At 41.7% G+C, this 27,406-nt stretch overlaps 2 protein-coding genes across 4 annotated transcripts in view; one reads left to right on the forward strand and one right to left on the reverse strand.

The window, feature by feature from the left end:
* fgf14 (fibroblast growth factor 14) overlaps nucleotides 1-6,724 on the forward strand; it is a 113,575-nt gene extending 106,851 nt beyond the window's left edge. For all 3 annotated transcript variants that reach the window (XM_076081967.1, XM_076081970.1, XM_076081969.1), the window contains exons 4-5: nucleotides 4,805-5,003; nucleotides 6,582-6,724. In XM_076081967.1, the coding sequence (XP_075938082.1) occupies nucleotides 4,805-5,003; nucleotides 6,582-6,724 (342 nt within the window). The remainder of the gene's footprint in view (nucleotides 1-4,804; nucleotides 5,004-6,581) is intronic.
* A 3,022-nt stretch (nucleotides 6,725-9,746) lies between these two features.
* The window catches only part of itgbl1 (integrin, beta-like 1), a 53,177-nt gene continuing 35,517 nt past the window's right edge, over nucleotides 9,747-27,406 (reverse strand). Inside the window, exons 9-11 of the mRNA XM_076081897.1 lie at nucleotides 18,641-18,787; nucleotides 15,275-15,388; nucleotides 9,747-10,880 (exon numbers count right to left, since the gene is read on the reverse strand). Of these exons, the coding sequence (XP_075938012.1) occupies nucleotides 10,792-10,880; nucleotides 15,275-15,388; nucleotides 18,641-18,787 (350 nt within the window). The 3' untranslated portion in view covers nucleotides 9,747-10,791. The remainder of the gene's footprint in view (nucleotides 10,881-15,274; nucleotides 15,389-18,640; nucleotides 18,788-27,406) is intronic.

Consider the following 27,406-nt stretch of genomic DNA (forward strand, 5'->3'; position numbering starts at 1 on the left):
GCTGCTGTCTTTGTAGCCTCGGCGACCGGGGGCTGATTATGTGGTGGCTAAGCGGTTTTTGGCCCCTCGCGCTGTCTGTGGCCAAGGTCAATTATGGCCTTCCCTCGCAGAGCAGGGAGCCGCTGATGTGGAGCGCCGGGGCTGGGAGGGAAGGAGAGGGAGGGCGAGGTTTGGAGTGGGAAGAAAATCAACCGTTTGGTGCTGCAAAAAAATCATTTGATTTTCCACATGGTGTGAAAGAGTGCTCCGTGTCCGAGTATCACTCTCTCTTTTTCTTCTTCCAGGCCACCCATATTTTTCACACGTTGGGTAGAATTAAAGGGCAAAACAACTTTCTCTTTCAATGATCTGTATGTTTTGATACGTGGGGATGCTCGATCAATATTGACATATTATCGCCTAATTAGGATATTATGGACGTGTGATAAGATAATGTAAGAACGCGATAAAAAGAGTTTGGCTTGTCATTTAAATTCAACACTCAAACACAAATTAGGGATGCGGCATTTTCAGTCCCGATACCGATACCTAAACTTTGATAATCGGTCCATACAGAGCACTGATCGGATACCAGTGTTTGATTAATTAAGAAGCTGACTGGAATCATTTTTATGTATTTAAGGCAACATCAGGCTCAACTTAAACATTGCTCTCCTATCTTTGAAAAACAAAATGTAACAAACAAATATATAGACGTAAATGTACTAAATTGTTATTTATTAAAATAATGGTATCCGGTACCAGATCGGCCCATTGTCACAGTGCCTTATCCGATCCACCGATATGGATATATCGGTGGATCTCTACTTAAAATGCAATCAACCATATCTGAAGTCAGTTGCTCTGATCTTCACATCAAACTGATCAACGTGACAGACAAGTCGAGCGTTGCTCCACAAACAACCGACCTCCGCTTGCTTTGACTCCGTCAACAAACTTTGTGTGCGTCTGAGTGGAGGCGTTTTGGTTAGCCACAATTACGGCCTTGACACCAACTCCTGTGATTGGTTTGACGCTGGGCTGTTTTTGCATGTGCCCGACGAGTAATCAGCGCCCGGCGCGTACCTGGACCGCCGCCACAAAACGTTGTGTCTAATCACAGCAGCCGACCGACCTGCGGCGCCGCTCACCTGACGGAGAAAAAAAGTCAAATTAATTACCTCATTGAGGCAACTCAGGGAGCCATGAAGGAAAACAAAACTATTACACGTAGTTCTGCGCTGTAGGCTGGACATTGTACATCTAGAGTTGTATGTACGTATGTATTTAATATCTCATTATGTCACCTGCCCAGACAGGAGCCTTCCCTCCCTTTTTTCCTGACAACTTGGATATAATAAGCAGCCGTTTAATAAACTGCTCGCTGCTGACGCACAATAAATCTTAATGTGCACGATAAAAAGAATAACGATGGGGTCGAGCCTGTGCGTCGTCCAGAGGGAGTGTTTGTTTATATGACATTAAACATGCCGGACGGCCTCGCGCTCCGGGTTTTATCATGTACGGCTCAGTTTTTTTATTGCTTCAGTCTGCCTATCAATGGCTCTGCCCAGCTGTTGTAGTCGACTACCGAAGCAACATTAATAGTTGTCGTCCTAATCCCTCCATTTGCCACCGGAATAGTCTGTTAAATTAATTCTCTTGCGTAATGGCAAGACAATGAGGGAATTCCCACCACACATTCATCGCCAATCTGACCTCTCAGTGCCTCCGCTGACAAACTGTTTCTCGCTGTTATTGCGATGCGAGGGACGTCTCAGTCGATGCTGTTGTTTTTGCATGGCGCGTTTTGGCGCCTCGACACTCGGGAATGCCCACGAGTCCTCAATCAAGGGTAGAGAGAGGACACTTACAAATACAGCTGGGTGCTCCTCGGGACCGCTACGGTTCATCCCAAGTGTCTCTCCGCTCCTTTCCTGCTCAGCTCTGCTTTCAGAGGATAAGCTCCGACAGGAGTGAGGCAATTAGCCTCCAAGGGGCTAATTGCAGCATAATCATGTGTTCAAAACTGAGCATTTAGCTCATACATGACATCCCTTGCAGATACAATACAGGAGATTTATAAAATATCTATGAAATCAAAGTATGTTGAAACTAGGCCTGTCACGATAATTACGTTATTGACTCATCGTATGAAGCCAGAATGAACAGAAGGGGTTTCTATACCATTATAAGACTTGTGCATATTGCAGACATTGCACATTTTTTAAACAGAGCCAGTGTCCATTTTATTTGTTGCTTTGGTTGAGTATTTTTATTAAATTTTTTTATTTTATTTATTTAGAATAATTTCATATTTATTTTACACTCCAGTTCCGATGTCTAAATATTCTTAAGAATGAATAGTTAATTGCTCTTTGAAAGGGTGCACTTGCATTATTATATTACATAGTCATATCAGTGGAATGAAATGTAATTTAATGTCTTAATATGACAATAATATCGTCAATTTGAATTATTTCTGGGACAATTTATTGTCCAACAAAAGTAGTTATTTCGACAGGCCTGGGTGTAACATGGAAACGTTACTGCCAGTATTACTGTTGATCCTATTATTGATATAGCTATTATTAAAATAATATGGTTTTATGCCTCTGTGCCAGCGATAGCTGGCTTTCTCTCGATACCACAGTAATTATTGTTTTTGGATTGTCCGTCCATTCCATTCTTGTCAATGTGATATCTCATGGAATTTCTTCAAATTTGGCACAAACATCCACCCAAAGTCAAGGATGAACTGATTAGATATTGGAGGTCAAAGGTCACTGTTACCTCACAAAACACGCTTTTGGCCATAACTCAAGAATTCATTGGCTAATTGTGACAATTTCACAGGATGTAAGAAGTGATGACATTTTCGGACAGATATTGACGTAAACTTCAATCTTCTTGCTAAACTTGCTCAACTTTTTGATGGATTGCCATGAAATTTTGTACAGACACCCATAGTCTTTGTCTTACCTTACACGGCAGCAGGATTATCGTGATATCATGAATGCGTTTGGCAGTTTATGTAGTTCAGACCAATCAGCGCTCTATGAAGAGTGTGACGACATGGAGAGGTGGTGATAGATAGATAGATAGATGGTTGGATAGATGGCAGCTGCCAAGTATTTTTTGAAAGTGTCCTTTTTCCGAATAGTTGCCAACGACGGCCTCTCACATGGTTCTGTGTAACAAACCATTTGTCGTGTCAGGTTGCTACTTTTAATCTACTGGATGGATTGGCACAAATGTGGTATGCACGTTTATATCCTCCTCAGGATGAACTGCAATAAGATAAGATAATGAGATAACGCTCCATTGGTCCCGAGGGAAATTGTTGTGCTGCAGTTGCAGTACAACAAAACGAAATCTCACTTTGATTTATGAGCCGATACCTGCAAAGCTAATGACATGCCCATCAGCCTTGCAAATCTTAAGCCTGTGAACATGGTAAACATCACAGCTGCTGAACATCAGCGTGTTAACATTGTTACTGTGGACATGTACAGTCGTCAGATTTAGGCACAAAGCAACGCTGTGCTTGCGTGGCCTCACAGAGCCGCTAGCCTGGCTGTATAGTCATGTCAATTTTAAGACATCTACACACAAGCTGTAGCCATATTTTTAGCATAATCTCCTTTCAGATTTACCCGCATCATTCAAACACGGCTGAATCAAAAGGTGGAATTTCCAAAAAAAGGTTTTTTTCTTTCCATCGTCTTCGTCAGAGACCCTGGTTTGATAAGATTGCGAATGTTTATTTCTCTAGCACGGAAAGTAATCCTGGTTGGAAGATCGACAAAATCATCCGACACGATGTAAATTCTGCTCATTTGTCGCAAAGCAAATGACAGTATTCCTTATTTTGGTTACCTCAAGAAGCCTCCAGACTCTGAGACTAACAACCCCGGCACCACGGGGCGCATCAGGGGATTTTTTTTTTTTTTTTTTACATTTACTGTCAGTAGTGTCAGCCAGCTCAGTGTGAACTGCTCACAACAGATGCGGTGAAACTCTCCATTGTGAACGAGTGCGCTTTGATTATATACCGCCCCGATAAATGTCTTTACTTTTAGCCGGGCAGGGCGGGACAGTGTGGCTACGCTCTTTATTACCCTTCTGGTATGGAGAAGAATGGTCGACAGTGCAGAGAGTCGTGGCCATATTGGGGTGTAAAAGGATGGAGGAGTCCACTTGATTAGTTCTATCATTATTCGTACAAAGTCCAGAAGGCAGTCATAGACAAATTGCTGACGGAAGACATAGTATTTGGGAGGGATGATCCCATTTGGGTTCAACCAATTAAAAAGAAATGTCTAAGGAACAGGGGAGTGTTGCTGATGTTTCCAGCGCTGCAGGTGCGAGGGTCAGTGCCCAACAATATATACTTTCGACCGGGAACATGAGCTAATTGACTAAACGAGTGCTCTTACATCTGATGTCAAGGTTGAGGGCCAAGGTGAGGATGAGAGTTGCATTTCATCCCGAGCAGGTCATTAGGCTTGGCTTGAGACACGATTATAGCGAGATGGACTCTGCAGGTGAAATGGAAGTCCATTTCACCTGGCGAGGCAGTTTCTGCAATATTATTACTTGTGTGCATGAAATAAAGGTGACCCCCCCAGAACAGTTTGAATATGAATTATGAATCCGACATCTGTTTCATTCTTACGTAATGTGAACTGTGAATTATTATTCGGAGTCCGACTGGAATGTGTTACATTCAGAGGAAATCTTCATTGTATTGTTTTCTTTCTTTTTTGGTTTTCAAAGAGCCTGTTCTTACAATAACACCCGGTGCTTGTGTCTGTCCCTGCAGGAACTCTTTACAGCGGAGTGCAAGTTCAAAGAGTCCGTGTTTGAGAACTACTATGTGATCTACTCGTCCATGTTGTACAGACAACAGGAGTCGGGGAGAGCTTGGTTCCTAGGGCTCAATAAAGAGGGCCAAGCAATGAAGGGGAACCGGGTGAAAAAAACCAAACCAGCTGCTCACTTCCTGCCCAAGCCATTAGAAGGTACGTACTGTGATAGACTTTAGAACTGCACAGAGGTTAAAGGGAGGTTAACAATCCATTTATAATCTGGTAGGCACAGATATATATATTTCTTTTTTTCTATTATTAGTATTTTTTTGTATTAAATAGATATAGTTTTTCACTATAGGTGTGGTAGTATTTAATATCTTTTTATTTTTGTCAACTATTTTAATGAAAAGACTAACTTTCATTCCAATGAACTTCCCACTGTACTTTATCAATCCTACATACACCATCTTACTGCACAGTAGAGTGTAATAATCCGCAAGTGAAAATAGTCCCCGACAAATGCACTATTTCCTTCTGTTTGAGCATAATTTCCTAAAAACTACAGTGCCCAGCTGTATCAGGAAATTACGGAGCCTTTTAAAAAAAAACGTTAAAATCTGTTTTTACGTGTTCATTAGGAACCAAAGAACTTGGGGCTGAGTTGGAACAAATTGAGAGATGAGCGAACACATTAGTGGGTTTAATCTTTTCATCACCAGCTTTATCCTTTAAAGGGACAGATCCAAGATGTGTGCAAGGTGCACAACTTCCAGGACCCACCCATCATATATGGCAACAGAACTATCAGAGATGGATTTGTCATATTGTAGGGCAAACAAATCTAAAGCTATCTGCTTGGGCAGTTTCCATTTGCTTTTAGGGGCTTTATTTCAATAGTTCTTTCATAATAGTATAAAAAAATACAGTATAAGTAAAGCAGGATAAAAACAGAGCTTAACAGCTTTCAATATTTATTTACTTCAAGACTAAAGGGGCAACATTTCCTCCATATTTTCTCTCCACTTTTTGGTGCCTGAAGGAGTTTATCAGCTGTCAACATTGCAAGAGGCCTCGCTACTGTAAGCAGTGCTGTTTTTGCAGAAGGAAACATAACTGTAGCATAACATGAATGTAGGTGGAGACACAAATAAATCCTGATGTATTTGGGTGAAAAACAGTTAAAAAATCACGACTACCCTTGTTACATTACGAGACAGATGCCCCATACTACAAGGCCTGTCCCTGTAGTGATGATACAACTATGTGATTCATTGACATATTCTTGTAATTATGTGCTGATTCACTGATTTTGCTGTACAGTACAGTGCAGGAGGCAGGACAGTTCTGTGAGTGCAGCATGAAGTGCTGATAGTCCAGCTGATGCCGCAGTCACTCACTGTCAGTCAACCGGCCTGATTGCTTCCCGACCGATTAAAACGTGGAATCAAGTAGAAGTCTCCCGACAAGACCGCAGTAGACAGCTGTAAAGTGTTGGATAATGAGGCACTTTTCGATGTTTTGTTGAAAAGCATTTGCTTAGATTAAGAATCAGCCCTCATGGAGACAGAAGCAGGTCAGGACGCCCATGGGCAAAAAATGTCATCATCTTCTTTGAAGGTTTTAAGGAATTTCTGCCTGTGTAGTATATTTTGCAAAAGTACACAACAACAGATATTGTGGGGAAGATGGTTTTTGAAAGTTAAACTCTAAAAGTGCAGTCGGGAAGTTCTCGCTAACAGCTCTGTTCTTTGTCTCTCTGCTTTCTCTCCTCTTCGCCCGCCCCTCCAGTTGCCATGTACAGAGAGCCATCGTTGCACGACGTTGGAGAGACGGTGCCCAAGGCGGCGGCGCCTCCCAGTAAAAGCACAAGTGAGCCGGCGGTGATGAACGGAGGTAAACCTGTAAGCAAGCCCGACAAGCCTGCCACATAGCCCCGCACCAGTACCCAACACGTGAGTGTGTGTGTGTGTGCACGCGGAGGTGGGAAAGGCGGGGGGGGAGTGACGGAGACTAGACTCCAGACCCTCTTTTCTTCTGGGGACCAGATCCAGGCGAAAACCACCCCTTCCCTTTTTCGTGCTCCTCTTTCTCCAGCCTCGCCCTCCCTTTTCTCCAGCCGGTCCTCGACATGGACGCATGGACAACGAGGCGGCTGAGTTTCTCCGGCACACAGGAGGGAAACAAGAGGACCTCTGATCATGGAATGCCTTTAGATTCCCCTTAAAAACTGTGAGAACCCTGTGTTTCACGGCCACGCTCGTGGCACTTTGCTTGCCAGGCGGTTCGTACAAGAACACCACCCCCCCCTCTCTCTCTCTCTGTGATGGCCCCCTGCTGCAGCAGCAGAGTCTGTGTACCTTCAGATCTATTTTCTATACCACAGTTCACCAGCTATGTTCTGGGATAGAGACTGTATAGATAGAGCAAATATTTGGACTGTCGTCCTCTATTTTTTACCAGTACGTTCTCCCCTTCTCCTTCTCTTCTATCTCTAGACACACTCTTTTTTTCCTCTTTGTCAAGTAACCTAGAAAAGATAAAAACGTTTTGCAGGGGAGTTGTTTGATTTTGTAAGAAACACATTCAAACAGATGTGGCAACACATACACAAACAAAAAAATTCAAATTTTTGTGTTGCCCGCAACAGGCACAGACACACACGCACACACACTTACAGACAGACACACACAGTTGGTGGAGGGGGACAAATCGATGTGTTGCTTGTTTTTTCTTTTCTTTTTACAGCGGATAGAAACACACTGGAGGCTGGCAGAGAGCTCCTGCAATCATAGTTGATGAAGTGCTAATTACCGCCACTGCAATCAATGCGAGGAGCTCCCTACACACACACAAACACACACACGAACACACACACGCGCGTTTCTAAACAGACGTCTGCGTGTGGGCGGTAGAGCGCTGTAAGGAATGGTGTCTACATATCACTATCTAAGTCCCACCAGCGGTTTCCGTTCCGCCTTCTCTGGTAAATAGAAGAAAACCTGAAGTCTATTTTTCTTTAATCTCATTTCAGAGTGTGGGCTCTAGGAATATCTCTAGGCCTTGTGGGCCTCTGTCCCTCACTCACTGACTTCTTTGGACTACGAGGCAAAGGCTCGTGGCTTTGACCCAGATGGTGGACGACTGCAGCACTAGCAGCCATTTTATGGCAGCGTCTATTCAAAAAAAGCCAGAAAAACAACATGGCTGAAAACCAGTAGGCGACATTTATACTGGCTGCATCCCTATTTGGTTCGGCAAACCTAAAGCATGGGCAAAGGTTAATGTTGTGTTCTCTCTTCTTGCAGCAGTTATATAAGAGATGGCTTATATTGTAACATTTTCACTGTATAAAACTTAGGGAAAATGAATATTATAAATCATAACTTTAAATGACTAGATATTGTTATTATTAATATTATTACTACGAGAGGATTTGTCTCCTAGCTCAGCATGCAGAGTCCAGTACCGATCATCTTGGCCTATCACGTGCCTGTTTGGACCTCGATTCCCGGCATGCAAAAACAGGTTCCCAGTCCCCGTTACTGGGCCCCGAAGGTGCCTAACCCACCGGATACATCCGTGTAGAGGACACGTAGCATTATCCATTGACAAGCCACACTCGGATGTGTTCAACTCTGAAAATGACCAAAGTCTTTTCCCAGGAAATTAAACCGATTCTTTGCAAAAGAAAACAAATCAGATTCAATCAATCGAAGCTTTCACTGTGATTGCGTTTGTTCCGTGCGACAGAATCAACTCCACTCCCCACCCCCCAAAGGTGTCATTTTAGAGATGTGCGTATACCTTGAATTAATCACGTGCATGTATTTTCTACGAAGAGCAAGGTATGGGTACCGCTCTTTGATCGGCGTGAGCCACGGGAGCGCTGGAGTCGGGTGCTGGGAGTTGCATGTTGCAGGCTGCAGCACACTCACAGCGGATCCGAAGGTAAACCCGCTGCACTCTCCGTTTCGGCATCTTCATCACGACTGTTAGCGGTTTATCAGAGCTCTGTCTGAATCGATCAATTCATAACGTTCGTCTTGCTCTGAAGGAATTTTTTTCCTCGAATAGTTTTGTTAGATAAGATTTAGAATACGGAGTAGATTGTTGCTGCTGTGTGCGTGATGCTAAAACTGCAATTTATGTTCAGAAGTTGATTTGATGAATATGATTTTATTGGGTTTACACATGATCGTTTCTTATTACAGCACATTGAAGCGCATTAGTTGGAATACTTATCTGTACAAAGCTCTTAAATGGCATACGATGCACACACACACACACACACACACACACACAGGAGCTGGAAACCACTTTAGTTGTATTTGGGGCTGATGTTCTGTCCTCATTACAGCCAATCATCCTCCACTCTTACAAACTCTACACGCAGGGCTGGCTGCTGCTCTAGCCCTGCGGTCCAGATAACTGGCTTCTCTGAGGCTGACTTTATTTTTGTAAATGCCCGGTGTGTAAATGTACATCTCTGTTTGGATCTCTGTAGCCACTATTTCATTTCACATTTAGTTTTTTCTTCTAATTTCTCTTGTATACGGGTCGTGCTTGATGTCGTCTCCTGATACCGATCACGTTTGCTTTGCCCCCCCCTCCCCCTCTTTTCAGATGTGTCACGAGAATCTTCGAGCAAACGTCTCCGTTTCCAACCTCTTGTTTTATACACTGTCCCATCTGTTGCATGGGGAGAGGATGGCATCAATGAACTGCATGTAGTAGGCTATGTCGATCGAGAACTGTTGGTATGTACCGCTAATTTTACATACATATATGCAACGAGTTTGTCTACACTATACAGTTTGTGTTCGTTGTAGACGCACATACAACATATTGAATAGAATATTTATACAAAAAGGTGTACTGTAATGTCAGTAACATACTTAATGCAATATAGCGTGCAGTATATTATTGCACCTGTCACTTTCGATGGGACAAAGAAAACGGAGGGGTTTGGCTAGTTTAAGCATGAAAAAAAAGAAGAAAAGGCCAAAGTAGAATTTACATTAAATTTTCTTTGTGACTTCTCATCGGCTCTCTTTTCAAGTGGTGACTGAGCTCTTGTGTCAATGCAGCTCTCATCCCCTGATGCCACCTTTTTGATGTGTCATGGACATCCAGCATGCCAAAACGGAACTATGTATGCCCTCTCTTTGTTTCCTCCACGTAGAAGTTTAACCTCGTCACTTGTGTGTGTTGAAATGTTGGAAATGTCCGTCACGTACCTTCGGTACAGCGTGGCTTTCATTGGCAGATTGTTTGGTTTCCGGTGGAAAAGAATAGGCACTGTTAAAATGATTTATTTTCAACAACAAAAAAAAGAAATATATATATATATATACCATTGCAAGTATGCCCATTGGAGTTATGTCATGTTATAACAGATTTGTAACCATGTATGATTAAGGTCTTCGTATTGTTTTCCATGCAAAAATGTTGTGTCATGAGGCACATTTAATGTTTTATTATTAAAAAAAAGAAATAAAAACCTCAAACAGTAACCTCCGCCTCAACTTTGAGTGAACTTTCCGTCCAATTGTGGGGCAACACTCCGCTCCGTACCAGTTAAAAACAGATCAACATCATCAAAAAAAAACTCACTTTAATTATTCTTCCCTTTCCAACATTTGGATTCATCATGTATCTGCATCATATCATGTGTAGCCATCTGGACTATGTAAGCGTTCCTACAAACAAACAAAAAAAATCATACATAGAGCTGTTTTGGAAACAAATGTTTACATGGTAATATGTTTCTTTCACACCTACAATAAGGATCACTTGTAACCAGTACAATAAAAGAATGAATGCTGTTAGTGATATGCAGAGTTACATCCAGGTTTAGTTTAGTCGTCTCCCTCCTCCCGTGGTTTTTCCTGGCTGCTGTGTTTTCTAACCAGCCTGGTCGTGACGATCAGCGGCGCTCCTGGTCGCTCCGGGCAGCCAGGCCTCTCTTGTCTCTTAACGCCAGCGTCCTCTCCCCCCTTCAGTACTCTTCTCCCACCCAGATTTCGCAAGCGTTCCCCGTCCAGCCGTCCCAGCACTCGCAGTTCCCGCAATTGCACACCCCATTCCCTGTGAGGGCAATGTGAGAAGAGAAGCTGTGAATTAAGAACTGCGCCATCATGCCTGACCTTTAACAAGGTTCCTCTTTTCACACCCCGCTTCCACTGGGTGCATTTCTCTGCCCCTGCTGACTTCGCTGCTCAGGACGTTTCTTTTGGTTTCACACTGCTTGTGCCCACACAGCAGAGGAGAGAAAACGCTGGTTTAATTAAGAGGGGAAAAAAGCCAGACATTTACACAGAAAAGTCAGACTGTCTGAAAGAAATGCTTGTCACAACCATGTATGTAGACATAGTCACCCATTGGTTTGTGGACTAAAGTTTTGAAGCCTGGAGTTTGGCTTTTTGGCCGTCGGCATCATCTCCCAGACCGGACAACGTCGCTGTAGCAACCTGTCAATCACAAGGTAGCCCCGCCCTAAAGCATACTCTGCTTTATGGTCTGTTTGACTCTAAATGGACCATAATTTACATGCTGTATTGAAGAAGACTTGAAACTAGAGATTGAGACCATAAACTCATGTTTACAATGTTTACTGAGGTAATAAATCAAGAGAGAAGTAGAGTCATTTTCTCTTAGACTTCTATACAATCTGACTTGTTTTTGCAACCAGATGAGTCGCCCCCTGATGGCTATTAGAAAGAATGCAAGTTTAAGACACTTCAGCCTTGGCTTCAGAACCGGAGGTGGCCGTCTGCATTGAAACAACTTTTTTAAAATGTTTTTGTTAGCAAAGGAAGAAATATTGAATATCGAAGTAATAGAAGTTCGGGTTGGAACGAGGACTGTGCTACATCTGACTTCAACATAAGAGACTGGAGTTAAAGTCCAATCTCCTGCTATCGTTCCATAAGTATCTTAAAAGGCCTCAACTGTCCAACCAATAAGGGAGTCAGTTCAGCAACACCATCATATTAGTTGTTTTGGGAATCACTGACAAGCCAACACTGTGAGGGTATTTTTTAAATTTAGGTATATAAAGACACCCATATTGGGCTAACGCCCTCCTCTGAATGTGTTATAACCTCGTAGCCCCTGTCTCTCCACAAGCTCCCTGAGCTGTCAGACAGGAGATGCCGAGCTTAGGAGGACTCCTGAAAAAGACTTATCTACTGCAAAATATCCCTGGGGGAGAGGAGGGCAGAATCTGAGGAGGGAAAAAGGGGTGACGGACTTAAACACATGATGAAAGAAAGGTGGAAGAAACAGAAGGAAGCAGAGATGGGTAAGTAGGTGAGAGGAAAAACAATAAAAGTCAGCTAAACGGCTTGTTGATCTTCCAGGGAGCAGATTAGACAGACCTCCCTGTCACTAAGGATTAGGCTGGCCTTTCTCTATTTATTCTTCTTATTGTCAGTAAATCCCATGAAAATATTAATAAAACCCAAAATGCCTTTAGTCTGTCTCTCAGAACATTCCAACTTCCCTACTGCACCACAAGTCCATGCACAAACAACAGCAAATGGTGCGTTTGTCGGGGACTATTTTAATCTGCGGATTAATAGACATTTGGTGCATTCATTTTAATCCAGAATCTAATTTAATGAAATTAGAACCATACTTAAATATAATTTTAAGGTACTTCAGTTGTATACTAATTTATACTTCCACTATATTTCAGAGGGGAATATTTTACTTTCAACTCTACCTTTATTTTGTTAGCATTCATATTTCTGGTACATTTTGGTGTTAATACTTCTTTGCTCTTTTCTATTTGTCTGTTTACATAATATTATTGTGACAATATATATGGGATTAAAACCTCTTTAACACTGGCCCTATTTTTAGGCCTCTGGTCGAAAATTGCATACCCATACTAAAGAGAGTGTATTTCTGCAACTACAAGGTCTATTTTAATAATTTTTTGATTGTATAATACAGGTAACACTTGGAAGATGTGCTGATATGTGTAAATATTGTGTATATGTTACTGGTTAATAACATATTTTCACATATGGCACAGCTCAAATTGAAAAAGTTGCAGTTTCGCCTGAAAAAAAGCACTTGTGTCTAAAATATTACTTGAAATAAGGCCTAAAAATGTTAATGGCATAGCCAAAGTCATAGCACAACAGGTTTTACAGTCTCTAAACTGATTTGACTTTGATTGAGTAAAGCAGGCCAGCATAAACCAAGCAAAGGCATGCAAAATTCTCATTTTTGGAAGCAGCAGTTGCATTGCCGTATTCTAATTGTATATACTATATAACTAAATATTAACTATATATTCACTTTTCTTATCACTGAGTGTTCAATAATCCTAATAAATCAGTTTGATACCATTTTGAATAATTTTGAGCAGTTATGATGTGTCATATCTGTCATTCATAACAATAACTGGCTCATAATGTGTGTCTATGTGACACTGGTAAGGCCTGTGATCGGCCGATTTACAAGTGTGAGACCATTTTAGATGTGGGATAGTCCAACGGGAGCCATGCGGGGGTGTTTGAGAATCTCCGTTTCTCTTTACTGACTAAAAATCGCAAAATGCAGGGCAAACCCCCCTCTCTACATGGATTGCTCCACCTCACAGAATCGGCTGCCATTTTGCCATTCATTCCGCCCGCGCATTGATACCAGTCACAGTCATGCAACACAGGATGGAGGACACATGAGCGTCGAAATCCGTTGGAATAAATCCATTTTACATCGCCAAAACCGTCAAAACGAAAGTTTTTTTACCCAATTTATTTTCTCGTGACCAGTGGCTGATGTTGGCATGTATACCCATAACCTTTGAACGGTTTGAAAGAGAGTAATTTCGACGCCGCTGCTCGTTTCCGGGTCGAATCACGAGCCTGCTAGATGTGCTCATCCGCCATGTGCGATCCGTGCTTCGTGATGAGAGATCATACAAAGAGCACAGTTCGTCGATTTTTGGCCAAAATTGTGGCAAATCTTCCAGATATGATCTTAGTTCATGTATAATTGTGTTTTGCAGTGTGTAAAATGGCTCCCATGGTTGTTTCGCCCAGAATCTCTTTGTTACACAGGTATTATTTTTTTATTATTTTATTCCTTTCGCAAAAGTGAATTGTACACATGTACACCACCCCCCCGCCCCCCTCTAGCCCCCTTTAAAGGGGGCTCTCGTGTACAAGAAGTTTTAAAAATGAATTGTACAGTGTGTGTGTGTGTGTGTGTACGTGGCAATTACGGAATATTTCACCCATTGCAGCGGTATAGGTCTCGCGTTTTATTAATAGTTTTTGACATCGATGGAACTTTATGGCACAGATGAATGAGACAAAGCAGGCGGTACTTGTTGGTCGGTAAGTCAATGTCAGTTTTGATGTTTTAATGGGAAAATTAATAATATCAACAGCTCAATTGAACCACCCGTGTTCCCTCTGGAGTGGGAGGCTCTCTGATCCCGGCTCACGCTCTTCAAGGCTTAGTTTAAATGGGCGTTCACTCAAACCAACAGACACTTGTGTTACTGCGTTGCTGATACTAAAATAAGATAAAAGGTAATTGTAATAGATCTGATGGAAAATCACGTCGATGAATATGCCCACGATGAAGAGGATTCTGAAGTGTTGCATATTGAAAGAAATGTATTTGTTTTTACCTGTGTTGCAGACAGACAAATAAAAAGCTCTTTGTTTCCCTCTTCTGAAAGAAAGTGGCTGAAATGATCATATTCAGCGCATGACATTGACCAGCAAGCACTCCTGAAACGCTGAATTTTCCACATCACTCATGGGTTGTACAGCTCTGAAGGGTCCGTGAAATCTCCAGGTGCAGACTAATTCCTGGGCAAACTTGGCGAACTCATTTTTGGATCGTTAACTTGTAAAAACAAAAAAGGCTCCACTGCTTTTACCTGCATATTCAAGACTTGCCTCTTCATGTAAAACACCATTACCTTATAATAGCTCTCATGCATTATGCTAATGTTCACTAATATATACTCCAGTAAGTTATATGGTAATCGGGAACATTTAACAGACATTGCCACACATTGCTCATTGCCTCTCAGTTTTCCACATTTTCTAAGCAGCCCTTGTCTCCATTTAGAACCACTGATGCTCATCTGAATGACATTAAGGCTGACATTTGGAGTCATGGAGTAATGATGAGAAACACTTCTGAACAGCTGTCCAGATTCTGACAGGCCCGGGGGTAACAATAATTATAAACTATGTACTGAGATTTTCATTATCAGCGGGGAGAAGACGGCTCCTGTGGATAAGCTGCTATATAGAGAGAGAAGATATATAAAGGGTGTGTGTGTGTGTGTGTGCGTATGTTTGTCACTATTCACTTCTCTCTTCTCAAACTCACAACCATAGCTGTTCACGTTAGTGGGATTGCTTCAAAATCTACAAGTACAATGGTGTGTGTGTGTGTGTGTGTGTGTGTGTGTGTGTGTGTGTGAACCACATGTCCCACTCTACCTGTGCAGATGAGGCCGTCATGTTTGTCACACTCTCGGTCGTCACACTCGCAGTACTCTCCAGACACCCACCAGTCTTTGGGAGAGCAGATACATTTGCCACAGTGACAGGAACCTGCAACACACACACACACACACACACACACACACACACACACAAAGTGTTACTTAACTTTTCACATTCCGAATCCAAGCTGAGTAACATTTCGATGTGTTTTTCTTGTTAACGCCATCCCCTCATGTTTTGAGTTCGTAATAAATGCTGTTTGTACTATGTCTTATAAATTCTTTGCTTTACACAGAAGATGAATGGAGTTGGGCTGAGTGCATAGGGGATGTTCCCCGGGGAAACAGCCCCTACTTGTTTCCACCAGGAAACCAATCCGCCCAGACTTAAGACTTCCCCTCTCCCCCATCAGTGTTTGTTCCTCTCTCTCTCAAGGTCGGCATCAGGATAGTACGGTATTAAGGATTGGTAGTGGAAAACAAATATACTGCAGTCTGTTTCAGTTTTTTTTTTCTCCCAAAGCTCATACCAGAGGTCCAACAACTATGTTTTCATTCTCCCCAATTTCAAACCTCACACATCGGATCACACGATAGGAGGTGGAGGCAGACAGACAGACAGGGAGACAGATAGACAGACAGACAGACAGACAGGGAGACAGACAGACAGGGAGACAGACAGACAGACAGACAGACAGACAGACAGGGAGACAGACAGACAGACAGGGAGACCGACAGACAGACAGGGAGACCGACAGACATACAGGCAGACAGACAGACAGACAGGGAGACAGGGACACAGACAGATAGACAGACAGGGAGACAGACAGACAGAGAGACAGGAAGACAGACATACAGGGAGACAGACAGGGAGACAGGGACACAGACAGAGAGACAGACAGACAGACAGACAGGGAGACAGACAGACAGGGAGACAGAGAGAGAGAGGCGAAGGAGGAGCTGGGGGAAGATTGTTCCGGTGTCTGAATGTGGTGGAGCGTGGAGAATGAACACGCTCATCTTCATTTTCATGATCCCACTCGGCTCGACTCGGCTCTGCAGGGCTGGACCCACTGCAGTTGCTCTATTTCTGTGGATTCGACGCCACGCAGCAGAGGAGGAATCCTGCTGCCTAATGTCATTTGCCACCTAATGACACATACGATGTGGCGACACTGTGCAGAATCTAAGAAATGTATAGGATATTATAAATCTTTATTATCAATCAACCTGACATTTTTTTGTTTCCGGTTAACTGGTTGATCATTTAGTCTATAACATGTCAGAGGAGAGGGGACAATGCCCCGATGGAGACACCTTTAGATTGTTTGTCTTGTCGCAATTCATTACAATTGTGAACAATTTATTCACATGAACATTCTTATGTCCCCGCACCTCTGACAGCTGTGGTCGAAGGCGTTGTGTTTTCGGGGTTCTCTGTACGTCTGTCCCGTTCCCGTGAACGCCATATCTCAGGAAGTCATTTCTCCAAATTTGGCATAAACGTCCATCTTGGGCTCAAAGCGTGAACTGATTCGATTGTGGCGGTCAAACGCAATAATTCATATGCTTATTCTGACAATTTCACATGAATGTCAAATAGGGTAGAGTGATGAAGTGATGACATTTTGGACAGACATGGATGTTAAATGCAACTTGACTGGTCGGCAGAGGCATTAGACCGTGAGATGGTGGTTCTAGTTGTTGATTAGTTCCCTATCAATCAACTGATCCATTAATCTATCAACATTCTCAGCCCTACAGGAAGCTATCTGAGTCTGTATTGGATAACTTCAATATAATATGTAGTGATATGTCAGATTTTGGATTGTACTGCAGCTGTGTTCTGGTTCATGTAAAACACGTTCCTGTCTTGGGTAAAAGATTACATAAAGGAAGCTAAACGTAAATCTTGTCCAGATTATTACCGTAATCATTAAAGAGCGAGTTATTAACCTGTTACAGAGCAACACGGTTGTGGGTTCAGAGTGGGAATTTGATGTTAATCTCGTAAGTTTAATTACTTGGTACCATAACGTTCCGATGTAAGAAATTACGATAATTGGAACATGCTTTTTATTGAGCTTCACAGATGACCTTGTTTCATTAAATGCGTCTCGTACATGAATGGTCTACCGTTTCAGTTGCGGTGGGGATCAAAAGAGTTTTGAAATAGTGAGAAAGTGAAATAGTGACTATGTACAAGAGAAGGGAGATGATTGAGAATATGTAAATACTGTATATTAACTGAGAGCCGTTTGACAAGTATAAAGAGAACTTATTACCCGCAGAAAAGACGCATTGTAATTAACAAAGTTTGTGACGCAGAACATATCGTTTTCTAGTTCGAGACATTTTGAGCAACACTCCAGAAAGAAAATGTGAGACAAGAGTTATGATCCAGAGTTTGTAAGAAGGTGAAAGCGTTGAATGAAACTACCAGAGGTAATGGGAAGGGGTACGTCATTTTCATTGATCTTTAGGGGGAAGATATTGTGATATGTTCTAGAGAAAGGAGATAAAAAAGGACATTAAACCTCTGAAGAGAACAGAAAAGAAAATGCCAGAGCTTCCATCAATAGAGTGTCTTGTTGTTGTTACAACATACTGCTGTACTAACTAACTTTTTTACTTTAACTTTCTTTAAACTCGTTAAGAATATGCCTTCTTCTCAGATCTCAGTGGAAGATGTTTGGACAACAGTTTTATGTGGCATAATTCACCCCATAATATCTGCACTGCAGTTTTACATATTACTTTAAAAAGTTAAGGGTTAAATGTAACCACCCATCGTGAATCGTGTATTTCTGTGAGCATATACTGCTTGTATGCTGTACTTTAGTACAAATTTGAGGTACATTTACTTGAGTGTTTCCATGTCATGCTACTTTATACTTCTACTCCGGTACAATTCAAGGGTAAAAAATGTAGTTTTTACTCCACCACAGTTATTTTACTGTACAGATTTGCAGATTAAGATTCAACATTAAAAAACACATGACAATTTTATAATCTTATATTTGATGCACTGTTGTAGATTAAAATACCCAACAATATAATAAATAAAAGTTGCTCCAGCAGTAAATGCTACAGAGTAATGCTGATGCTGCTGATAATCCAGTGATATAATATATAATAATATAAAATCCATAGGGGGCATTTGTCTGCATTATGAGTACTTTTACTTTTGACAAAAGTACATTGAGCCAGTAACACTTTTATAATTTGTTCACTTTTATAATTTGTTCAATTTTTTATTACAAAGTCCTACCAAGTGAATACTTCTTCCACCACTAACAAACTGTGACTTCCATGGAAACTTTTTGGACTTTGCAGAATTGAAAAAAACCATCTCGCACACCTTTTCCGCTGCACATGACTCCATCCGAAGTCTCACAAAGCTCCTTGCTCTGAACGTCGCTCATGTCACAGGACCTCTGGAACTGGCACAGCTTCCCGAACCAGCCCTCCTCGCAGATGCAGCGTCCGCAGGAACAGTAACCGTGACCTGGTGGCGGAGGGCAGAAGGGCCTTCATTTAAAAGGAGACAGAATATGGAGCATGGCCAAGAGAGAATCACACAACCAGAAGAGAGAGAGAGAGAAAAAAAAGAAGAAAAATAGCATGAAAGCATTCAGAGATGGAGCAAAAAGTCAAGAGAAACGCCACTGGAGAGAGCAACAAGAAAGGCGATAAAGCAAATAAACACAGAAAGTTGACAGCACAGACACTGAACCTTGACAGTAATAGGCAGTACAAGGAGACAGCGCTACGGGAAGACGAGAGAGACGCAGCAGGCTTATTGTATTTTCTCCCGGGACATGAAAGGAACTGTCATCACTGGTCTTGTCCTGTCCTTAATAAATCTCCACCGCTTCAGAGAAAGATGAAAAACAAAGAAAGGCAATGGCAGACGACAACACATAAAGACGCACACACACACACACACACACAGCAAACAAACCAGAGATATTTAATTGGTTGAAGAAGGCAGTCTGGGTGCTTGGATGTTCTAATAGCCGACAGCTTCACTGTGGTTTTAAGAAGTGCGCACACACACACACACACACACACAAAACACACTCATTGGCTTATTCCGTCCCTCGACTCTGACAGCTGCATCACTCGCAGTGCACTTACTTCAACACAATTCAATCGTATCATGTTGAGGCGGTGGCATCATTGATTGATTCCTTTGTGTTCACATCTGGTTACAGATGCCAGGTTGAAGAGGTGATAATGAGCGGAGCATTTTCACATCATTCCCACCATTGTAAATCTTTACCGTGCAGAAAGCTGTGTGATTACATTTTGATTGTCAGCTGAGACTTAACAGGTCGCACATTCAGACTTGCATATGTACTGTACACCAGTGGTGGGCCGTCAGGGCCTGCAAGGCCTTCTCTGCTGGCCTAGACAGAATCACAAAGTTATAGCTATTTTATAATTTAATAATTTTTCATAAATACACTACATGTATTATAATTTTTTTTCTCATTATCTTATTTTCTCATTGCACAGCTACTGTCTTCCTCAGTTGCTCTGCTTCCAGTGCAGCTTGTTTTAAGCTTTTATCCAATCAGATTTCACCTCTGTGTCTCTAGGTAAGAACAGAGGCCCGAGGCCTGCAGACTCACAAGTGAATCCCTTTGCAGTTTAAGTGAATGGGGACGATATTGTTGATTGTCATAGTGTTCAACCAATCAGATCTTTAGTTTGACATGTTGGGCGTATTCTTTGACTTGCCAGAGCCTGCTAACTGGCCTACAAGTACGTGATTGGTCAGTGGGCTAGCGTGACATGTTGGGTGGTGACAATCCCAATATCTGCTGCCTCTGTGGAGCGGACATTTTCAGCCCTCAAACACATTAAAACGTATTCAAGAAATACAACTGGGGAGGCTCGACTGTCTTCACTGGCGTCCATGAATCGAGAAGGACTTCTTACTGGAACTAAAGCGCACGGATGTACTGAACAACCGTGTCATTAAACTCTTTATTAACAAAGAAAGGAGGATGCACTTTGTCTTTAAATAGTGAACAGCAGCTCTGGTAAGTTAACTGCTTTTGTTTTTACATCTGCAGTAGCTTTAGGGTGTTTGTTTAGATATTATTATATTTGTACAACTTGTTTTTATGAATATTCATTTTTCTTTGGTTTAATATGTGATAGGAACTATTGTTACGGCCAATATTGCTCTGGGGACACATTTAGTCGGTGCCCAGCAACAAGAAGACATGTCTATGAAGCGGCAGAAGTCTATATACTCCGCGCAAAGTGTTAAAGTTAAAGTGTTAAAGTTAAAGTGTTAAAGTTAAAGTGTTAAAGTTAAGTTTAAGTTAAAGTGTGATCATCTTTGAAGATTCATGTGTTTCAAGTGGACTCATTTTCCCTCTGGGTGTTGACAGACGAATAGGTGGTTCAACTGCAGGACAGCAGTGAAGGCCCAGGTATGAAATGCACGGCCCGCCACTGCTGTACACTGATATAAATGATCACTTCGCAATACCTACATTTAAAGTTTATCCAGGCAATAATTTCAAAGAATTTTTAGATCAGCAATACCAATTTTCTTTTTCTTTTTTTTAATCTATTCCTTTTTTTTGAAGGATGCTGTTTTTATCTCAACCTATTTCCTATCAAATTAAATTGATGTACAATTAAACTGAATTCTCAATCACGTTTTGAGGGAAATGTATTTTCTTTTGGTTACATCAAACAAAACAAAATAAAAAATGCTACCCACATTTTTTCTTAGGTTTAGGCAACACAACTCCTTAGTTATGTTTAGAAAAAAAAAATCATGCTTTCTGGCCAAGAGGTATATATGAGAAGATCGATACCTCACTCTTATGATTAATATGTACGCTATGTCAGTTAGCATGTTTTAGCATGAAGGCTATTGGGGTCAATTTTGCCCCTAATCAAACGTCTCTAAATAAATGTTTGACACCATATTTTGTAAAACTTAAAATTTAACAGCTTTTCCTAATTTAATGGGGACAACTGGGTAAAAATAAAATTAACATGATATATTTTCAATGTCATGTATGCATTTTGTATGCATCTGCATTGTTCGGGGTCAACTTGACCCCAGACTGTTTCAGCTGTATGAACCATAGAGGAAATATGAACATTTGGAACATTTTTGGCTGATACTAAGGTCACTAACATAATCATAATCTTCAGGGCCTTAACCTGTCGTAACCGTACCTGTAATAGTGTGAGAACCCCTGAGATTTCCCATGCTGTTGGGCAGGGGAAATATTGCTCCTGTGAGGACAATGATAGTTCACACAACACAGGGGAAGAACAAACATATAAAAGCTTGCACACCAGCCTTCACAACCTGGTTCTCTTGGTTCTCTGTGTGCTCTTCGTTTACACTCTCAATTGAAAATTGGTCAGTGCTTCTATGCTTCAAGCTATGATGCTCTACATACCCCTCTGGCGTCACTTTTGGACGTGTCAGTCACAGTGAGTCAATATACGCTTGTTACATGCCTGGTGTCTTTTCAAAATAAACCTTTGTCTTCACAGGAAGTTAGGTTTAGGCAACAAAACCACTTAGTTAGGTTTTGGAAAAGAGCCTGGTTGAGGTTAACGTCACTGACTAACAACTCATGTGAAAAACGACACTTTTGACTCACGTCACTAACGACTTAGGTGACGAAATTTCCACGTTTACTTTTAGTTTTGCAAGGGACATTAACAGATGTCTCCAGGAAGAAAGTCCTGTGTTTGTTTGACTCATCCGCCTTCCCACTCACCCACCTTGTGTAAACTATCTCACTCTTCATACTATGTCAGTTACTCTGAGCGCATAGCTTTATCTAAGAAATTCAAAGCATGTAGGCCTACTGTCTCATCCCTCCTTTATCTATTAGCATACCATATCAGCATTAATCAGTTGTTTGGTATATGGATACTTTAAACAGGCAATACATTTTTTGAAAAAAAACAGTGAAGTAAATACTTATACTTTGCCCGTAAAAATGGATATAGTCTTTAATTATTTAAGGTTACAGGAAAATATTGCTAACATAGGGCATGAAATTAAAAACATAACCTATTTTCTGATAGTAGTTAGAGTACAACCATATTGTATCATAACACTGGTTCTCCAACTAATGACTCTTATAATCGTACAATCTACTGTAACGTCCCTTTAGCCTCTCAAACCCAGAGATGCTCACAAGCAATTTTTCCAATGTCCAATTCAAGTCTCAAGTCTTTGAGGGGGGGAAGTCCAAGTCAAGTCTCAAGTCGCTGTGCGTGCGACTTGAGTCCAATTTCCAAGTCCAAGTCTCAATCTCTGTGCAATCCCGTGTTTTAGAATGATTAGAAGTAGAATAAAAATCGAGCTTGAACCTTGAAATGGATGATGAAGAAATCAAATCTCAAGTATCTTTAGAGACACAGCTTGTACAAAATAATAGCAACTATGCAATGGCTCATTCTGCAGCTCACATTGCTTCCCGATGCTGTTGTTTCTTTCTTTATTGCTGTTTTTAATCAAACGGAGGTAGAGGTGGGGGATGGTGTATCGGAGGTGTGCGTGTGTGTGTGTGTGTGTGTGTGTGTGTGTGTGTGTGTTTGTGAGTGTGGTGGTTGTGTTGTTGGGAGGATATAAATGAAAGTTAGCGAGCTTCTGTCTCAGTCGGAGTGGAGAGGCAGCCATGGCGGGCCATGCATGGCTGCCTCAATCAGCCTGCCTGGGAGAGCAGTTAATTGCTTTGGAGGAGCGGCAACCTAGCCCTCATTCAATTAGTCTGCACCTGCCTTTCACAGAGCGTGCATTGTGCTATAGCGTTTAGAGATGGACTGTGAGGGGGAGGCGGTGGCAAATCTGGTATTCAACCCCGGGAAAAGATGTACCGTATGCGGAGAGTGTCTTAGGGAGTCCATTGTCACGGAAAGGATAGAACTGAGCTGGTAATAGCGGGGGGGGGGGGGGGGCTCTAAGCCCGCCTCTATGCACACTCTGTTGCTCCAATGCAGCCCTTTTTTTCTGTCTGTATCTTGAAACTACCCACAACCCACAACTCTCTAACCCTACACTTCACTGTTTTTTTTTGTATTATTGTGTGACTCCATTTCCAATTTAGACATATAAATGTACATTTTCTCATCAGAAACTCGTAATATGTTAGTTTGAATACACATTTTCGTTGTATCAGTCCTGTTACTCTGACACATTACCCCCCCTAAAATATTGGGACATCACACCAGTCACATGATCAACAGGAAGTAGCACCTCCTGAGTCTCCAGAAGGCCATGGGACGACCAAAAGCAAGTTTTCTCACTCTATTTTCTATATTTTTGATCATACTGCAAGTATGACTGAGAACATCAATCTCAACGTACAGTCCTGTTAAATTGTTTCTTAGATGTGTTTTTTTAAAAGTTGTTTTCGGTAAACCACTTGATGATGCCAAATGTTCTCATGCTATCAGCACTGATGTCATGTGGCTACAATTCATATTTGCTAATGCTATACTAAAATCTCAGTCCTGTTACGTATGAATACAATAGAATAGTACTTTGAATATTTGAAGATGTGTGTTATTAGATACAGTGCTGAGCCTTCATACCAATCAGGCAGCTTTCAGGCTCAACACTAATGCTACGCTCCTGTCCCATAGGGGGTTGACATATTGACTGGTTTCAGACTTTTAAATACCATTCATGTCAACAACCGTGTCATAATTATGTCTGAGAAATTATGATATTTCGAAAGCCCTCATGATATTTATCAGACTTGACACTTGATACGGAAGTGCCCCAAAAACCAGACAGATACTGAAACCTCACATGAACCCAAATCACTTGTTCGATGTCACGAAACCCAAATTGAATGGATACATTGTGCAATATTATCATTGGGCAGTATGTTTACCCCTCACATGGCCAGGTCTGCAGCCATACAACTGTCTATAGAGTTGTTCGATAGACACACAGACTTTTTTTATCCAAAATTGGGAAATGATTGTGTTACAGCAGCAGGTTATCCACATTAAGTATACATTATCAACACTAGAGATGTATATCTAAAGAATACACAATATAAAGAATATATTAGAATACACAAAATATAACAAACTAGAAATAATAGCACAACAGCGTGAATGCTCAACATTCATCAATCCCATTGCGCACAAAAGTTGACCAGAGAGGCCTGAAGAATGAGCAGAGTGCAAAGTGAATATTTGGCTGCTCTCTCCTCTCGTTCTTCGTGTTTGGAGAAAAGCCTTGAGAGCCAAGTGTGGGCCGAGCTGACTGACAAGCTGGTTAACACTTAGGGATTGAATTATATGCAAGGAGCCAGTGTCATTTCTCACTTCCCCTCCCTCTCAGCTGTCTGCATCGAGGGCCAAACATCCAGGGGCACAGACTGCACTGTACCCTGGATTGGGAAGTTATTCTTTTTTTATGTTTTACAGCCCCCTCACTACAAAGCCTTTCTGTTTGATCCCCAACTTCTCACTCTGGGTACCTGTTTTAGAGTGCCTCTGAGCTTCTCACAGGCCTCTGAGTATACCGACTTAATTGTCAGCCTGACAGCCTGACTGTGTGTGTGTGTGTGTGTGTGTGTGTGTGTGTGTGTGTGTGTGTGTGTGTGTGTGTGTGTGTGTGTGTGTGTGTGTGTGTGTGTGACTGCGTCTGTGCTTGGTGCTCAGACAGGCTCTCACTGGACGCCTCATGAAGAATTGTTTCTGGACAGCTCGGCACACAATGAGCCACAGTAATCCATTCACATAAATACTGCATCCCCCCTTTAAAGGAGAAATCTCCCCTCAGATGCTGCACTGCACCACTGATGCAAAATGCCACAGCCGACAAAAAACAACATGAAAAAATAAATTCAGTGCGTTAGCTGGGAGATGGGAATAGACAGATTGCATGTCAATTCAAGACTGATTGCAAATAGTCTGAGCATTGGAGCATTGGAGTGAAGCAAACAGCGGATTAAACAGTGAACAGAGTTTGACAAAGTGACTCCCTGCTTGATACCCCTGTGGGGGGGGCGGGAAGCTCCTCTTTGTTGTTTGAGAGAAATCTGTCTGTTTGTTTACTCTTTGAAAAGCTGTGCATGTGTCATGTTGTTTCGGTTTCACAGACTTAAAGGAAGTATGTATGTGTCCAGAAAATACAGAAATGCGTGTCTGTATGCTCAAATTGAACACATAAGCAATTGTAAAAGAAAAGGCAGTCAAATGGAGGAATACATCCTGCAAATTACTATGGGAATTATATTTGGCCGAATGAACAACACATTTTGTCAGTTTTCCCCTCAGACAGTTGGTTTTACTCTTTTACAATACAACTATTCTCCAACCATGTTCTGCTTTTCTTTAGGAGCACCGCGATCCTTAAATGCACCTTCATCTGCCTTTCCCTCTGTCTCTGTCTGACAGCAGCAGCAGCCGCAAAATATCAATTTCAATTGAGCCTCTAATGTTGTTAGCACAACCCATCCATTACAGTAGTTGTGCCTAAATGGCTCATATTAGGAGCCCAAACTTCCCCAAGACCTCAAACCAAAGCTTCAAAGGCTTGGAGCAATTTCTCTCAAACTCAAGCTCAAGGGTTTAGGGTGGGGGGGGGCTGGGGGGTTGTGCCTGTGGATATCAAAGAGAGCAGATAGGATCACACCGTATTGATCTTCAAATTCAGCGGCTGCTCCTGGCATGATTTCAAAGTGGGTGAGTGTATGTGTGCACACGCTGCACAAAATGTGTGTAGTTTCCTCTGCAATAATTAGGTGAGGGGTGTAAGTGCGTAACCATGTCTGCGTCAGTAGATGTATATTCATAGTTTTGTTCTTAAAGAATGGAACTATAAGTACCATGTTACCCATGAGCCTCAGCAGCTATTGTCACAGTCAGAGCCATAGCAATCTTCGCCACTGCAATCGCAAAGAAAATAGCACAGCGTAGTGGTTGAATTCATCGGAAATAGACTCCCAATCCAAATATTTTAAACGGCTCAAGTTTCTACAAAGTGTGATCCTTAGCTGCCATTAGCAGCGGGTAACGGTATTTCACCCAGGAATCGTACTTGTGCCTTGGCCAGAAATCTAGCTGTAGTTATGGATTCAGACCTCAACCTGAACAGCCAGATCAAGACTATTACAAAATCAGCCGACTATCACCTGAAGAATATATCAAGGATTAGAGGATTTATGTCTCAACAGGATTTGGAAAAACTTGTCCATGCATTTATCTTCAGTAGACTCGACTACTGTAACGCTGTGTTTACAGGTCTCTATAAAAAGTCAATCAGAACGCTGCAGGTCTGCTGAGACCCTCAGCTCCTTTAAAACAAGATTGAAGACTTTTCTGTTTGTTGCTGCCTTTAATTGAACCATATTCAAGAATATTAATCAATTTCCTGCATTTCTGCATTTTACTACTGACTATTTTTTATGTTTCAATCAATGTTCTTAATTGTTTTTAAATCTCCTTTTCTTTTGCCTTATGTTTTGATGTTTTTAATGGTTTTATGTGAAGCACTTTGAATTGCCTTGTTGTTGAAATGTGCTAACAAATAAACTTGCCTTGCCTTGTCTTGGAGCAAAACATTTCATGTCCTTAATCTCGCATCCTTTTTTTCTGGGAGGCTTGGTTGTACGAGCATGGGGCCCCCGAAAAGAATTAATACAGCTGTCAACAATATGTCATAAGAGCAGTGCCTTACCGGGACAAAAAAAGGGAATGGTGACACACCAACTTACTGTAAGTCCTAAAACATGTCTCGCTAAAGCAAAGCGTTCCTTGGCTTAGATGGGAGGGGATCCAGGGGACAAGACAGTGATGGAAATACACAAGAGAATATCATACAGTTGGTGCTGTTACAGTTGTCGGGTGCAATGGAGGATGTTCCCCTGACAGCGACATGAATAAAGACCCCGAGGCATGGAGTGGCTGAATAAGTTTGCCATGCCAAATTATGCCAATAACTTCATATCATCTAAAAGAGAAGAGAAAGACACTTGTTGAATTACTTCTATTTTAGTTAATATCTGTAGAATATTTAAACTCCATATTCATTCAGATTAAGATATTATAAATCTTAAAGGTGCTCAATATCAAATGCTGAGCATATCTATTGCCTCCGCACGGC

This window comes from Anarhichas minor, unplaced genomic scaffold (assembly GCF_050575085.1).
Source record: "Anarhichas minor isolate MPS153535 unplaced genomic scaffold, ASM5057508v1 ptg000087l, whole genome shotgun sequence".
Classification (NCBI taxonomy): domain Eukaryota; kingdom Metazoa; phylum Chordata; class Actinopteri; order Perciformes; family Anarhichadidae; genus Anarhichas; species Anarhichas minor.